At 42.7% G+C, this 17,019-nt stretch overlaps 1 protein-coding gene across 2 annotated transcripts; it reads left to right on the top strand.

Annotated features, from left to right (window-relative positions):
• Window positions 1–199: 199 nt before the first annotated feature.
• Window positions 200–17,007, top strand: mia3 (MIA SH3 domain ER export factor 3). Of its 2 annotated transcripts, none has more exons than XM_061811791.1 (27): window positions 200–567; window positions 1,834–1,967; window positions 2,042–2,128; window positions 2,241–4,380; window positions 4,660–5,103; window positions 5,177–5,307; window positions 7,675–7,806; window positions 7,951–7,972; window positions 8,051–8,139; window positions 8,227–8,304; window positions 8,391–8,501; window positions 8,580–8,651; window positions 8,731–8,835; window positions 9,694–9,816; window positions 9,897–9,984; window positions 10,064–10,116; window positions 10,200–10,290; window positions 10,382–10,520; window positions 11,940–12,102; window positions 12,168–12,203; window positions 12,280–12,347; window positions 12,457–12,542; window positions 12,903–13,016; window positions 13,388–13,432; window positions 14,292–14,338; window positions 15,527–15,932; window positions 16,647–17,007. In XM_061811791.1, the coding sequence occupies exons 1-27, from the start codon at window positions 447–449 to the stop codon at window positions 16,865–16,867; spliced, it is 5,346 nt and encodes a 1,781-aa protein (XP_061667775.1). In that variant the 5' UTR covers window positions 200–446; the 3' UTR covers window positions 16,868–17,007. The 2 variants fall into 2 exon arrangements, with proteins under 2 accessions (XP_061667775.1, XP_061667776.1); XM_061811792.1 differs by having other exon boundaries at window positions 201–567; window positions 15,533–15,932.
• The last annotated feature ends 12 nt before the right edge of the window (window positions 17,008–17,019 follow it).

The raw sequence follows: 17,019 nt of genomic DNA on the forward strand, positions 1-17,019 counted from the left end.
TGGAAGCTTGAAACAGGGCATAGATGCAGAGTAAATATTTGCACAAGTGTTTTGTAATATCATATTATTATGTGCGGAGTTGGATGTTGTGTGCATCTGTTATAGGGAAATCTCAATTGACATGAAAACCTTTTCAGCAATGTGAAATAAATTTAACAGCTCGTTGTTGACAGGATGACGTTTCAACGTGAAAGTTCAAAAAACGTTCACATCAATGTGCGCAAGCTCCCCATATTCTGCTGTCTGCACGTCCATTGCTATTTCTAACAGCATAACCTGTACTATATGACGATATTGACTCAGATATGAGCAAACAAAAGAGCCCAAAAAAGTGAACCAACACGCAGGCACTGAAAACGCAGCCGCGTTGCCGACACCCAGCCGGATCTGATCTGCTGACGTGTCGCCTCCCCAAGTGCTCCTGCGCTCCGACTAAAGCTGCCAGCATGGCAGCCAAACAGTTTTACCGAAAAGGCTTTTTATTACTTTTATTTAATTTTATCTCAACCGCCGCCTTGGAGAAGCGATTCTCCGATTTTAAGAGATGCGCCGACGAGGAGTGCAGCAGTAAGTTTTTCCCGTTGATTCTGAACCACAACCTCGGAGGGGGATGCATCCTTATATCCATCCCCAAGCTGCTAGCCATAAACTGAGCCTTATCTCTTGACCTGTTGACAGTCGATATTTGCGAGCGTGATAACGCCGCACCGCTGTTGTTTTATCCTCGCGGCAACTTTGCACAAGCCGGCCAGTTCGCCAAAGTGCACGTTTGTCCGATCGCCGGTAAAGGTTATTCGCCCCGACGCAGCCTTCGTTGGCCGGTTGCTTGGTTGCTCCGGCGGCCTGCGTTGCTGGCTAGCTTGTGCTAGCAGCTATTAGCTAATCACAAACAATACAAATAACCTGGTCAAACGGTAACGGCGGTTCATATTTTCACTTTTCATTTTGTTTTGTTAAGAACAGCTAACATTACCACACGTTTTGTTAGTGATTTTAATCCAGCCTCTTAAATAAAACTTTATAAATGTATTAGCTAAACACAACTGCAAAGGAAGAAACTCATTTGGCGAATACACTTAATTTACTTTTTTTTTTCAAATAGTCATTTATTATCTAACTGATTAAACTGCACAACGACCGTTTGAACTTCACCTAGAGATTTAATGAATAAGCTAATATTTATTGAAATTGCAAATCACTGTCTCAGTTGTGTAAGAAAATCAGAAGGCGATCTGGCCAACTTGTATACAGGATCTCCCTGAAGGGTGAACATGGGGGGCAAAAATGGATATTTGCAAATAAATTACATTTTCAACTGGCATTACTGGTTTATTGCATGGAGGCTGATGGCAAAGCGAAGCACAAGAGTGCTGAAGGCGACTGCACCAGGTTGCCCGAAGGTGACAAAAAAACACAAAACATATTTGCATTCCTTCCACCATCATCGAGGGAGTGAACATCAAAGTTTAGTGTTTGCAGCTTGATTTTAATTGTTTTCATCAGTGGAAAGATGCTAAGTCTCCTGTAAATAGTTATTTCTTGAAAAAAGTTGCACCTTGAAAAATTGGGTGTTGAGTTTCAGTTCAACACTATAAAACAAACACCATAGACAAGAGTATATATCTGTATTTTATTTTTTTTTTTTAGTTTTGCACCATTTTTGCTTAACAGAAAACAGCTTGTTGTACTGGAAGTGTAATATCTAGTTTATAACTGTACTCTTTGACTTGAAAATTTGATTTGGTTTCACCGTTTTTGTCATAGAAATCCTCTCATTGTATTTTACAGAGGCTTTTTTGAACACTCATAAATCTAAACATTTTCTTTTTCCAGTGCTCCTGTGTCGTGGAAAAGCAGTGGAGGATTTCTCAGGACCAGATTGTCGATTCTTGTCGTTCAAGAAATCAGAAACTATCTATGTATATTACAAATTGTCTGGAAGAAGGGCTGACATCTGGGCAGGGAGCGTGAGTATATTGTACTTTTTGATTAAACGTGCAGTACAGTTCCCTCACTTCGTCGGTGTACCTCTATTCCACAGGTTGGAAGTCATTTTGGTTATTTCCCAATGGACCTCCTGGCTGTCAATCATGTTTATACAGATAAAGAAGTTGAAGTTCCAACACAGGTAAAGCATGTAAACCTAAACAGTGCTTATGTTTTTATTTACATTATTTGCATTTGAGTATGTTTGATAAGCAGTGATGTTGCAAATTGAATTTCTTCTGTCTGTTTTGCAGGAAACAGATTTTGTCTGTTTTGACACAGGACTTGATCAATTTGACAACTACGAGATCGATTCGTTGTTGGGTTTTTCAGCTGAAGAGATTAGTAATGAAAAGAAAAGGAATTCAGACCAAGCCGAAGTGCCCGAGGACACGGTGGAAGACACACGGGCACCAGATGTGGAGACGGAGACTGATCATGAAATAGGAGCTGAGGATATTGGCATGGCCCTCGATGATCAAAGTGCCTCTTTTCTTCAACTTGATTCGGAATATGAATCTCAAGAAGTGCCTGACACGGAGGTTGCACATGATGGCAGTGATGATGATAGCCAAGACAAATCGAATGAGGAAATAACCACCACGGGCACTTTTCTTGAAGACGCGGAGTTTGAGAAGCATAAGACCAAAGATGTTCACAAAGAACATGAGGAAGAATCACTAGCAAAAGATGATCTTTTGTCAGAACGGATTACAGTCTCAACTTCTCAAGGAGAGAAAGTGTCTCATTTAAAAACTACCTTTGGGTCAACTTTTGATGCTGTCGCCACAGATGATGAAGCTACCACTAAAGTCACTCCATATGAACAGGAGGAGAATGAAGAATTTGAAGATCATCCAGAACAACATGGTGATCCTGACGAGACAAGTCCAACTCCAACTCCATTGGTGTCCTTTTCAGAGGAAGAAACTGACACCTCTACGGTTGCACAAGAGGACAACTCAAAACCTGATGATGAGGTCGTACCAATGTCGACTGATGACGGTTTTGCTGATGTGAGTGATACACAGTGGACTAAGCAGGAAATAAGTTCAGAAGAAGATCAGGAGGAAGAGCAAAGGTCAAAAGTATCTTTGGGTTATGAGGAACCACAAGAAGACATGCCACCAGAGAATGTCGATCCAGTCCTTGGCGATTCACCACATTCAGAATTTGTACATCGTAAAGAATATGAAGACCCGGAGAACAGAGATCCATTCCATACAGGGGGACTCAATTCTCTTTCTGAGCATCCCAGAGATTCCACAGTGCTAGAGAACCCAGAGCCAATCCCTACAGATTCACCAGATTCTCTTGATGTAGATCCTAGCGAAATAGAGGCTGAGAAACTCCTGTTTGATCATGAGGATGACGGAGGTGGCCGAACAGTCAAGCATGAGGGCACTCAAGGTAAAACGCCACAAATGACAGATGAGCCACCACATCGAGGGGAGAGTACATTTGTACATCTATCCAACGAGGTACCTCAGGCACAATTGCATAAAAACTTAACGGACAAGGAGCTCCCCAAAGAAGTCAGTGTCGCTAAAGAAGACAGACATGACAGCAGAGTTGTACGAGAGGATAAGAACGACTTGGAAGAAGCTTTAGGTGAAAATAAAATTGTAATACATGAAGAAATAATCGCTCCTGAAACAAACGGTGATGTTCCTTCAAGGGAGACAGAATCCTTTGATTCATTTAGGAAGCCTGGTGATAAAGCAGCAGGAGATGATGGCGTCCTACTCCATGAGCATCTACGCACTAAGTTTGAAAGTAGTCATCAACATGTTGAAGCACACGTTGAGGAATCACTCCATGTGGATACAGAAAACACAGAGATAGATAAAGAAGAGTATGAGGGAAGAAATCTACTTGAAGATGAAAATGCCCTTTCACAGTCAAAAGATGTTGACGCTGTCAACTCCTTGTCAGATCCAAGTCCGTATGTTACCGCAATTCCTGAGCCGGTCTACAGCGATAGTGTGCTGAGGCTGACTCTGCTGCAGGGTTATTACACTGAAGAGAAGATGCTCCGTTTCCAGAAGTTTCTGGGCCTCAAGAATCTCTACAAAGTCGAGTCTATGTTCTCGGATATGGACACTGAGTTGCAGGCTACCCGTCACACACATTCGGGGACTGTCCAAGACCTCGAGGATGCGCTGGAGAACATCTTGGAAACCTGGGAAAACGGCATCTTGGATGAAGTTGAGAAGATTCTGGATAGCCGGCACTCATCGTATGACGATGAACAGCGAATGGAAATGATAGATGACGAAACGGAAATACTGGATGATTTCCAAGAGCTGGCATTTAGTCTAAGGCAGAAGTATTCTGCAGTAAAGGATAGCACACCTTTGGCAGAAGAGAAAACCGAAGTTAATCATGACCTGGGTATGCCTCTATTTTTCTTCATTTCCTTGATCGAGTGTGAGTGAAATGAATAAAATTCATAGATATGAGATTGTACAAGTGTTTTTATGACAGAATATTGCAGTCAAGGCTGTGGTATGCGTGAATTTATCTCATCTTCGAGACATGTTTAACAATCAATAACGCACAAACGGTCAATTAATGGCTAATGACCATCCTTTGTTTCTCAAGATAGAGTTGATACGCCAGCTTAACTTTCCGTAATTATGATCTCTATTCTAAAACTGCTATGCTTTTCAGTCATTGCGGACCAACCTGACGTCAGTGCCAAAGAGAGTTTGCCTCACATCATCGAAGACGAGAAGAAACCTGACGATTTGCCGCACATCATCGAAGACGAGAAGAAACGTGACGATTTGCCCCACATCATCGAAGACGAGAAGAAACGTGACGATTTGCCTCACATCGTTGGAGTCGAGAAGGAGGCTGACGTTCCAGACACGAGTGATGACAACCGTACAGTAACCGAACTTTTAAAACAGGTGGAAGAAATTGAAAAGGAAGTGCAGATCTTGGACGAAGGGCTTACTGGACCAGATGTTGAAGAAGCTGGCGAACTCTTCACTAAAAACAAAGAAAATCATCCGAGTTCCAGCGCCCCAGACGAGTTGCAAACGTTTCCTCGAGCCACTTTGGAAAGTCCGGTTGACAAGGGGCTTGGCGATGTGGACCACGTATCCTCAGGTTGGTCATCCAAAATCTAAAATATAAAATATTCTGGGTATCTCCAAGTAACTGAATCTTTTCTTTATAATAGGCTCTTTGGACTCTGTGGAGCCGGTCTCTGAATTTCATGAGGAGGAAGTGGGATTATTCTCGGATGTGTTCACTTTTATGAGTTCTGCTGCCGCAATGATCAAGGCTCGAGTTGCAGAGTGGACCGTTCTTGTGAGTATCGGAGTCAAACATTTGTCTTATCAGTGTGTACCCTTTACGCCATCAAGCAGGGGTGTCAAACTCATTTTTCTCGCGGGCCACATTGTTGTTCCGGGTTCCCTCAGAGGGCCGTTATGACTGCGGAACAAAAATATTTAATCATCTCATCGTATTTACATCATCAATTTATGAACTAGTTTTGAAATCAGAAATCAAGGGTAATGCGTTTTTCGACTTTTCACGTTTGGTAACAAAAAAAATGCTTGTAATATCTCAAGGTCATCATTTATGATATATGACAATTTGAAATTTTGGTACACATTTGGCACAGATTTGAACAAAAAACATCATGGGCCACATAAAATCATGCGGCGGACCGGATCTGGCCCTTGAGTTTCACACCTGTGCTCTATACACACCTACCTGTCATTTGGAACCCATTAAGGTCTCATCCGTTGCACCCGTGCAATCCATTTTTCACAACGGAGCGGGTCTTTTGGAAAAGTGTGAAGAATCATGGATATTGATACTCTAGATTTTGGCTTCGCGGGCCACATAAAATCTTGTAGTGGGCCAGAACTGACCCCAGGCCTTGAGTTTGACACCTGTGCCATAGAAATAACCACAAAATGATTGATAAAATTCTCATATCTGATATCTCATACTGATCAGTAACATCGAAAATAATGTTTTGTATTAGCTAAGGCCGTTAAATATATTATTATAACATGAGGAAAACATTTTTATGTAATTATATCGGATCAGTAAATGCAAATCAAGTGTTGATCCAAGTCTCATCTAAAATATGAAATACAGCTAACTTTAATTTGAAATATCGATCTCCCAAAGCTGAAAAATACAGTAATATGTTCCATTTATATCGCCTTGTGCTCAATTGAATTTACATTTGTATATATATTTCACTTTTGTGCTCAATGTTTGCCTGTCACTCCGGATTTAAATACAAAGATTCAGGAACGGGCATCAGATCACTCGATTATGTACACAGGAAAGAACAAAGATGACTGAACAAAACAGGTTTAAGCGGTTTATAATTTTGCCAAATTCATTCATAGCATTATTGTTCTTAAACGACATAATATCACAAATTAGACAGTATTCAATAGATGAAGTAAAATAGAGACGGGCCAGGTTTATGCGGGTTCCGACGCATAAAGGAATAAATTAAAATAAAAAGCTGATCAATTTTCAGTACAATGGTTGGGAATATCCTTAACTCCGTGATATAATCAAAAGACAATGGCCGCCAACAAATAAGTGCAAAAAGAAGAAGCAAGGTGTTTCCAAATTCCGAGTGGCCTTGAACGTCTCACGCGTCTCCTCCTCCTGTCTTGTTGACTGGCGGTGAGGCTGAAGTTCAACACAGCCGGTGCTTAGCTGCTTGCTAATAGAAACGCACAGGCTTATATTTGCGATGGATAATCATATTGACATATTGACACTCAACCACAGCAATATTTTCCTTTTTTCAAATCTGTTGTCGTACTAGCTGGGTTTTCGCAGTTGGAACCTTTCCAGGTCTGCGTGTCATTTCGCGGATCCGTGTTCGACGTTAATTGCCGTTATCGCAGCTGGCCGTTTCCGTCCCAATTTTACACCCGTTTCAATTTAACTACATTTTCCCCTCATTTTTGCATCAACTCGTGTTTTATTCGCAGACGTAGGCTTTTAACGTCGGTTCCTCCGTAGGATCATAATTCCATGTTTCGTTTAACCCGCTAGCAAACTAGCATACTTGGGCTAGTTAAATTGGTATAAAGAGCGACATGGAGAGCTATATGCTGACACGACCTGTCATGGAATTGGAGCATGTATACATGTTTTTTCTAAAAGAACTTCAACACGTAAGTATAAAAATAAATGCATGTGGCCATGACAGGTTAGACATGATGTTGTCAATCAAGCATAATGGCTGATGCGTGTTTACTTCCCCTTTTGCTAATGATTTTCCAACCCGAAGCACTTGTGGATTTTTCACTTCCATTATGATTTAAGTATTTTCTCGTTGATGTGCAAAACGGGCAACGTTTTGGTAGTTGAAAATGATGCTCCTTTGCAATGCTAGAGAGCAATTGAAGCAGTGAGTGATAATTCGTGAGAATTTGTGTTTAATTTGGGATGTAGCTTGTTTGTAACGTCCAAGACTGCCACGTGGACTGTTCAAAGCCACTTGTCAATCTGCGTAGTTTGTGTAGTAAGGGTGCCATAATCAATATGGTGCTCTGTCGTTTGCGGGAAAGCCGTTTTGTAGTTTGGCGTCATCTTACGAGTGTGTGCAATTTTATTTGCATGCGTTTCTTGGCCCTTTTGTCCCAGTCGACCTCATTAATCCCCTTAACTACATTGTTGTGTCCTCAGATGATTTCATTACTGCCAGAAGAGTGGAAGCCTGGGGAAACCTTGTTTGGCTGTCCTTGGCAGGCGGTCATTGTCAGTGCTGCGGTTGGCGTGCTGACCTTCGCCATCTTCTTCTGGAAAACTGTGCTCAGGGTAATTTTTTTTATGTAATAATGCCAGCGAGGCTGTTTGAGGTTTTTTTCAGTACTGTCAGTACAATAGTTGCATCAAATTCATCCCAGTGTGAGCATGAATATGTTACAGATAAACCACTTACTTTTGGTAATTTCTTTGCAGGTCAAGAGGAGGGAGTATCTTTGTAAGTTTTATTTAAATTTTCACTAGAAAGGCATTATGTGACTATTCATTTTTAGCTAACTTCTATATTTCCTTGAAGTGGATGAAAAACAGCTGGCCGATCAAATCCAAGCCCTTAAAAAGGAGAAAAATGATGCAATGACCCGAATGTCTGAACTCCAGAAACAAGTAAGCTTGGAATTAAAAAAAAAAAAATACGTGGCACTTGCTTTAATTGGACAAATGTCTCATTATATTTGTATTATTTTTAAAAAGACTGCAGAGCTGAAAGAAACCCAAAAGGAGTCTGCAAAGACAGTTTGTAGTGCATTGAAAAAGACACAAAAATTGGAGGTAAAACTTTACACCTATTATTACATGTAGCTCACTGTTTAATATGACTACAGTAATTCATATTCAGTTTTTTTCTACTTATGTAGAGTCAGGTTTTGGAGGCTGAAAAAAGGTATGAGCGTATGGTGGAAGAAAAGAAGACATACCAAAAATTAATAGATGAAGAAAAAGAAAACTCAATTGAAATTGGAAATCGGGTGTGTGTTTTTATTAATAATTGTTGATGTATTATAAACTATTGTTTCATTTACTGTGCAAACCGCTCTTTTAAACAGATGAAAAAATTGGAGAAGTCAAACGAGAAGCTTGAGCTGAGCAGAAAGAAGGTTCAGGAAGCTTTAGCAAAGGTGCAAATTGTGACATGATCTTTTGGGCGGTTTTGATTTCAGGGGGTCTAATAATAAACGGAAAATGTTTTTCCTCCAGACGACCGTCCTCTTGGACGAGGCCAAGATCCGAGAAGATGCACGCAGTGTTCAGCACAAGTGTCTCGCGAAGGACTACGCAGGGGTGAAAGAAGAAAATAAACATGTAAGATCATTCTGTGTGTCTTAAAACTATTACGAGGCCTTAATTAGCGTTAGTTTTTTTCTGAGTAATTAAAGTTTGTATGCAACTTATTAGTCTGCAGCATTTTAAATACCTTATCTATCAGTTTGCTTGTAAAACTATTGGTTGTAAATCCAAGAATTTTGCAATTCCATTTTGCTGTTTTGTGCCCTAGAATAAATTGTATTTTTGTAATATTAAATCTGAATAGCCTACCCTAAAGCAGAATTATTCTCCACATTTTCTTGCTCTAGTGGTCCACTTTCTTGCCCTTAAACTCTTCTCGAATCAAATTAATCTTCTGACCGTAGCCTAATGCCACTAAAGGGTAGCCTTGTTCTCCTCCATTGTTGTTTGTTAGCATGTTTTATTCTGAGTGTTGCCTTTAAGACGGTGTGGTTTTCCCTTTCCCACGGTATTATTTTGTAGTGGACTTGAGAACCAATTGCTCCAAGCAAAGTTAAGTAAAGCAGAAAAAAGAAAAAAATGATTGCAATTTCCCCTTTGGATATAGGACTTTGTCCTTTAAACATCCATCCATCCTTTTTCTTAGCTGCTTATCCTCACAAGAGTTGCGGGCCGCGTTGGAGCCTATCCCAGCTGTCAACGGGCAGGAGACGGGGGTACACCGTAAACTGGTTGCCAGCCAATCGCAGGGCACATCAAGACAAACAGACGCACTCACAATTACACCGAGGGGCAATTTAGAGTAGCCAATTAATGTTGCAAGTTTTTGGGATGTAGGAGGAAACCGGAGTGCTCGGAGAAAATTCACAACAGAAATGTTTAAACCCTGACGTTCTAGGTGTAAAAAATGTACATCTTTTTTCATTTTTCTAGCTTAAAGTAACCATGAAAGAGTTGGAGGACAAACACGCGGCACTGAGTGAGCAGATTAAAGTCTACCAGAAGGCTCAGAAAGAACTGGAGGACTCTGTGGTGCTCAAAGATCACAACGTGGAGGTCTGCAATCTGTTCTTTCCCAGTCATCAATAAATCATTCCACCAAATTATCAGCTCACACAAGAAGCTTGTCCTGGCAGGTTTTGTCGGAGCTCCTGGCAGACCTCGACGCCTGCGAGCTGCAAAAAAGCGACGGCAAGGTCTTGGTGAATGGCGAAATCGTACCTGGTATGTCGAGCCTCAAACTGACTTTCGAAAATGGATTTTTAATTAAGTGATTAGAGTGTCATTCTCATGGCTTGTTCAGATAAGAAGACTGCAGTGAAGAATAGAATCAAACAGATGATGGATGTCTCCAGGGTAATATAATAAAACTAAAGCTCAGCATGTTTTTGGCAGGATTGCATATTTTTTGTATAGTACTAAACATTAGCATGATTCAGGTCCAGACCACACTCGCAGTGATCGAAGAGGAGCGGGACCGCTTCATGTCCAAACTGCTTAACGAGGAAAAGAGTCGAAAGGCTCTTGAAGGTATGTGTGTGTGTGTGTGTGGACCATCGAGAGCATGAGGAACGCCGCCACGGAGAACCGCGCTTTAGATTTTGACGTTGTTGTGCCGCAGAGAAACACCAGGAGCTGGAACACGACATCGCAACCCTCAAAAGTGAGAAGAGCCACGTGGAAAACCAGTTCAAGGTCCTCCAGCAGAAGAATGAAATCATGGTGGAAATGCACCAGCAAAAGGAAAATGCTCTGCAGCAGTAAGTCAATAATTTCATTTTGTTCTTTAAATCCATCAAGATACTGCAAAAAGTAAAATTATCTGGAGGCTATCTGACTTGCTGTGCCCTGACTAGCATCTTTGTTCAAATGACCCTTTGTTCTTATGAGATGCCGGTGACCTCTTGTCCATGTTTTGTGAACAGATGTCACAGATTTCAATGGGTTTTGTCCGATTAAAAGAAAAGTTATTCACACTGCAATATGTTTGTTTGTAAACATGACGTTTAGGGTCACCACTTTGTTCAAGCGAGCTTTAGTGGAGTCACGTTTGTTGTAATAACCATAATATGCTTGTACTGTAATTCTTGGCCCACAGACCGCATCTGGTTATAAGCCTCACCCAGTACATTTGTAAAGGAAATACCATTTGGTACATACATTTGCCGCAGCAGTGTAAAAGTCACAAGTGCCCACATTGAAACCCGAGATATTTACAAAGAAAGATGGTACACAGAGAGTTTAACGCCAGTGCCGCCGCGCTAATGCTAACATTAGTGCCGTGTTAACAAGCCTGGTTAAAAAAAAAAACAAACATACCGGTAAAAATCACTGTGGCACGGCAGTAACACGCTCGCGCAGCGCTAACAGGACCGATTTGACGGTCTGGTCTCCCCCGTGCTGAAAAGTCTCCTTGTGACGAATGCACATGTGTTACTAACAGGGGAACTCTGGGTACGTAGTTGACTCTTAACTGGGAAATCTCCCGGTCTCATAGTTCCCCCGTCTTCTACATAGCGGGAGCTAACATACGTTATAACCTAATCCTAACCTAAGCTTAAAACAAAAGTTGATTAAAAAATGATTCACACAAATATGTACGTTGGCTGTGTTGGTCTTTCTGAGACGTCCACAGCGGACGTGAACTCTCGACAAGTTGTCGAATGGCACATGTTGAAGTATGGATGGGGATGTTTCAGACTGGCCGGAAGTTTACAAAATATACGCGCATGCGCATTACTCACAAAGACTTTGCTGCACCGGGAGCGCAAAGACCGTCACACCGGTAAAAGTCACTTCCTCGGCACATACATTCCACCGGTCTCACTCTTACCTTTTCCACGCGAGTGCCCCCTTGCGGGCGTCGCAAATTAGCTGCATCACCGCGTAAACTGCATGGTTGAAAGGTTGTTTTTCTCCCCCTCCCCCCCATGTAAGTGGTGGACCCACCATCTATTAAGGCACACATTTGAGGAAACCCAAAGGTTAGCGAGCTAAACAAAATAAATTTCACACATTAAATTGGCTTCACTCTGGTGGTTTGGTCATTGCGTCAGGTTATTTTATTCAGTTTGTGAGTTGCACCACCTTGCGATTGTCACACTATTATTTACTCAACCACCCGCCACAAGCCGTGCACAGCCATTTTTTTTTTTTTTTTTAAATCCCTGCCATCACAGGAGGCTCACCAAGGAGGAGCTCGAGCGTCGTAGCAAAGAGAGCATGCTGTCCGAGGTGGGAGGCAAAGCCGTGGAGGCAGAGGAGCAGGTCAAAGTTCTGCGTCAGCGCATTAATGAGATGGAGGAGCAGATGAAGAAGACTGAAGAAGTCTACAAAGAGCAGGTAGAGTTAACAGAGCGCCTTTTTCACTACAGCAGTGCTAATAATTCCATTGTTTTTCCTTTTAGATCAAAGAACAGGAAAACAAGACTCACACCAACTGGGTAGGCTGCAGAACGGATTCGACTTGTAGAGACTGCAGTAGGTCGAGATTTAAATTTTTCATTTTTTTTTTCTTAGGTGAACGCTCGTAACGCAGAGCGGGCTTTGAATCAAGAGAAACTTGAATCATCAAAGCTCCGCGAGAAGTAAGTGGACATGACGACTTGTGAATGATGAATTTTGTTTTTATTGATTTTCGTTTTTGGCGGCATAATATGAAAGTTGATTTTTGTTTTGTTGCGTCCGTTCTCTCAGGTTGGCCGGACTGACCTTGCAACTGAATGAGCGCCGCGCTCCTCTCTTCAGACCCAACTCAGGACAAGCTGCTGGCGCTCACCAAGGTACGATATCGTCTCCATGCTCCTTTTCCCTTAAGTAAATCATATCTGATATGCAAGATTGTTTCTAAAATACCTCGCTAAATTGACATGAAAAACTCACACCATTAGTTACAAATTCTGACATTAACAGTGGAATCAAATAAAAAAGTCCCTACTGTAGGAACGGATCTCAGTCGTAGACCAAGGACTCCCTGTATAGCTCGACACAATTCAACAAACAAATCCAATAAAATGAACTTTTTTGGGGGTGTTGTGCCATGAGATTTTATGGCTCAATAAAGTTTGGGAAGCAGTACCGTATGTAATTTCAGATGCCGAATTGCAAGAACGAAAACTTAACTGCTGGTTTGATTATAACAGGCGATTCTTACGGGCCCTCCCCAGTGAGTGGGGGCGCGCCCTCCCCGCCTTTAATGATCGAGGGTCCCAGGCGCCCTCCCTCGGCCCCAGTGGGGCGACGAATTGACCCGTATGGTGAGTTCAGTCGGGTCTTTTGCTGACGTCGTTTTTTTTTTTTTTTTCCCCTCCCCCCACGTGATCATCCTTCCACTTCAGCCTTGTCCTCAAATCCTCAACTTTCTCCACTCTTCAGTTCCTGTGGCACCTTAAACTTTAACTCCCCTGTTTCTTAATTCTTTGAAGATTCGTGTGTTCATTTTCTTTTGCTCGTTTCATGTTCTTTTCAAAGAACCTCCACAGTGCATTTGTTTTTCTCTTTTCTGCATCGTAAAAACTGCTTAATTCCCAATCCACTTTCTGCCCCCATAAGAAGCGCGTCATGGATTTTCTGTAAGGGGTTTATTGCTCCATGGTTACTCAGCTTCTTTTCGTTGTCGCCCCCTCAGCTCCACGACCTCCATCGGACCCACACAGCCGTTATCCTGGGATGGGTAAGCCTGGTGCTCTATTCTGCTCGGTTTTGCTCATTAAAGCGCTAAACCGGTGTTGTCGAACTCGAGGCCGGGGGGCTAAATCTGGACCACTTTGTGGCCCGAAAAAGTAAAAATGTGTACCTAATGGTAGAAGGGTTTGTTTGTTAAAACAGCAATTTATCTTCACTTTTAATTGTCCGCTATTGCAAGAATTTTTTTGCACAATATTCTTTCCCAACAGTACCGTTATTCCCGGCCTACACTTGGTTAGAGGTCTCACCCAGTACATTTGTAAAGGAAATATTTGGTACATACATACGCCGCAGCTGTGTAAAAGCCCACAAGTGCCCACAATGAAACACGAGATATTTACAAAGACGGTACACAGACCTTAATGCTAGCGCCGCTGTGCTAATGCTAGCGCCACGCTAACAGGGCCAGTTAAAAAAAAAAAAAAACTTACCAGTAAAAATCACTGAGACACGGCAGTAACACGCTAGCGCAGCGCTAACAGGGCCGGACCGGTAAAAGTCACTTCCTCTGCACATACATTCCACGGTCTCACGCTGACCTTTTCCGCTCGAGTCCCCCTTTCCGGCCATTGGGGGGAAAAAAAATGCACAAATTAGCTGCATCACCGCACAAAGCGCAGGTTTGAAAGCATGTGGAAAAAAAGTTGCGGCTTACAGGCCGGAAATTACACTAATTAAACAATAGTTGTACATTTAATATTTGTCATGATTTATAATTATTGATTTCATACTCAATTTGTCCAACATATACAGTAATTTATATAACAATCAGTTGCAAAAAAAATGAGTTTAACTGCTCTAAACTATCAGTGACTTTTTTTTTTTCTCCCCCCCCCCCTCATCAGACATGTCAGGCCCGCGCAGTTCATCACCTTCCAACATGGATGCTTCTGTAAGTCACATGCTCATCTTTTTTTTTTTTTTTTTTCCCTTGTTAGGTGAGATTGCCCAGGTGGCTGAAGTTAGCGTGTAACTAAATATGGCTCCTTAACGTACTTTTAGCTGCTGTACCGAGCATTATGTATGTTCACTCATTTTGTTCGTTTCTATGTGTGTGGTATCATTGAAATTGAATTCCTTCTACAGCTAGAGAGAGATCAAGAACGTGTATTTGCATATGCCCATCCATACTGATTGACTTCCTTTTGTATACGTCCTCGGCACGAAGCAGAACCAAGCGGTAGATCCACACGTAAAAGGCGAGGCTGAGGCCTCGGACGAGGCTCCCGAGTCAGTGAGTAAAGAGGCGGCTTTTTGATCCCCGTGATTGGTGTGAGGGTTGACGCGAGCGCAAGGAGACGCCTCCCCTGTCCTAACCTCGCCTGCATTTTGCTTAACAGGCCAAGTCTGCATGTTGTGTTTTGAGCGTTTTTAACACAAGCGCAACAAGCAGCAGCCTGGTGTCCGTCGTGCTCATTTCTCTCCGAATGATCATGGTTTGGGGTTGGATTTCAGTCACCTGGCTTTGCCTTTTTATTGGGATTTATCGGGATGCCAGCATCAGTTTCTCAGTCAAATGTCACATTCTGTGCAATTTCATGTTTGAAATATTTTTGAGTCATCTCGGGAAGAACTTTCATGGCCTCCTTCAAAGGAAGTGTGATAGTTGGCGTCACCCAGGTAGTTCGAAGCTTTGCTTGGTTCATTCCATCCTCGTTTGGGTTGCGTTTCCGCCCCGTAAGGCAAGAGGCCGAAAGGTCCGCTAGCCGAGCAATAGAAATGTGTAACAAGTCACTTATAACTCAACAGACCTTTGAACATAAACTATATTTTAGTTCATCTTACCCTATTGCACATCATATTTGACTTGCATGGCTTTGCAACAATAATTTGACACTCGAAATTGCCCATAGCTGCGATTGTGAGTGTAGCTGTTTGTCTGCGTTTGGCTGGCAACCATTTGAGGGTGTACCCCGCCTCCTGCCCGTTGACAGCTGGGATAGGCTCCAGCACTCCCCGCGACTCTAGTGAGGATAAGGGGCAAAGAAAATGGTTGGATGGATGGATGGATGGATGGATTAATATAATTGTCCTTTTTACTTGAGCGCATCAAGTTGATCCACATCAGCACACTTGTCGGTCGCAGGGTCCTGGATCCTTCCTCGGATCACCCATCAGGGACTCGCCTGGCCACCTGAGTCAAGGACAGCCACCGCCCGGTCATGGACTCCATGAGCCGCTCTTCCCTGCCGGACCCCACGGCCGCTTGCCGCCGGGCGGTCCCTACAGACCTCTGAGACCGCCCCTCTACCACCCAGCACCAGGACCCCACAGCCACGCTCCGAACGTGCCTCTCCCGCCTCCTGGGCCTCCTCTGCCCGCCAACGGGCACCCGGGTATGCCTCCGCCGGGGACGATGGGAGGAGACTTTGGCCCCCGCCCCGCCAATGGACACTCATTCCACCCCCGGCCCGGTCCAGGCAACATCATAGATCCTCGGGGTCCGCCACCGTTCCGTCCGCCTCATTTTGGGCCGATGCCACATGGTACGTCTGTTTTTAGTGTCATTCATCTGATTTTTAAACTTTATACTTGAAGTGAAACAATGAAGTATGTATTGTGGCAAATGGGAAGAAAAATGAATTCCAATTGGACTCACTCATCTTCTAAACATGGATAAACGGGTTGCATATCAAACCCACAGATAATGTATAAAATATATTTTTAAAATTATTTTACTATACAAAGTATTTAAGATATACATGTATTTCTATTATGCAGTTTATTATCAGGAAAAGCTAAAAAAATGCTTTAAAAAGCCCATTTTTTTTTGGGCTTGGAACGTATCTTTTTTTCCCGTTCACTGTAATGGGAAACATCGATTCGGTTTTCGAACAAATCACTTCTCGAATCGTTTTCTGGAACGTATTGTGGTGGAGAACCGAGGCATCACTGGATCAGAAAATAAAATGCCCACACTGTCCTTGGTTTGTAATTACATGTAATGCCACAAGATGGCAGTAGAGTTCTTAAAACTGGATCATGGGGCAATCACGTGCTCATTTTCTTCATTATTAGCAGTATTGGCTTGCATACTCGCCTAAAATAAGATAGCACAAACTATTGTGATTTGATTTTATACATGAGGAAACAAATGTGCGTATGAGGACGTTAAAAAAAAAGTAATTATATTACAAAATTATTAAATGAATTATATTCTAAGACGAGAAAGAATGTATAATACTGCGTCCTGATTGCAGGTCCCCGCGGACTCATGGGCCTCCGCCCACCATTCCCTCCTGACATGCGGTTCCCGGGACCGCGCGAGCACAGCGGCCCCTCCGCCGACCTCCCCCCGGGTGTCCCGCCACACCTCGGTCACAACGAAGCCTTTGGCAACCGCCACAGCCCTGCAGGGGGGCCGCCCCCAAAGCGAGAGGCCTCTCAGGACTCGGCGAGGCCAACCATGGTCGAGCCTTAAAAAAAAAAATATATATATATATTATTGGACCTGAACACTCCCCACAAACACGTCATGTTACCCAATATTAAATCCATATATAGCTTGACTTTCATATTTAAGCCATGAAATAAAAAAAAAAAAACTGAAATGTTATTTATAAAACATGGTCC

Source organism: Syngnathoides biaculeatus, chromosome 23 (assembly GCF_019802595.1).
Source record: "Syngnathoides biaculeatus isolate LvHL_M chromosome 23, ASM1980259v1, whole genome shotgun sequence".
In the NCBI taxonomy this organism is placed as follows: domain Eukaryota; kingdom Metazoa; phylum Chordata; class Actinopteri; order Syngnathiformes; family Syngnathidae; genus Syngnathoides; species Syngnathoides biaculeatus.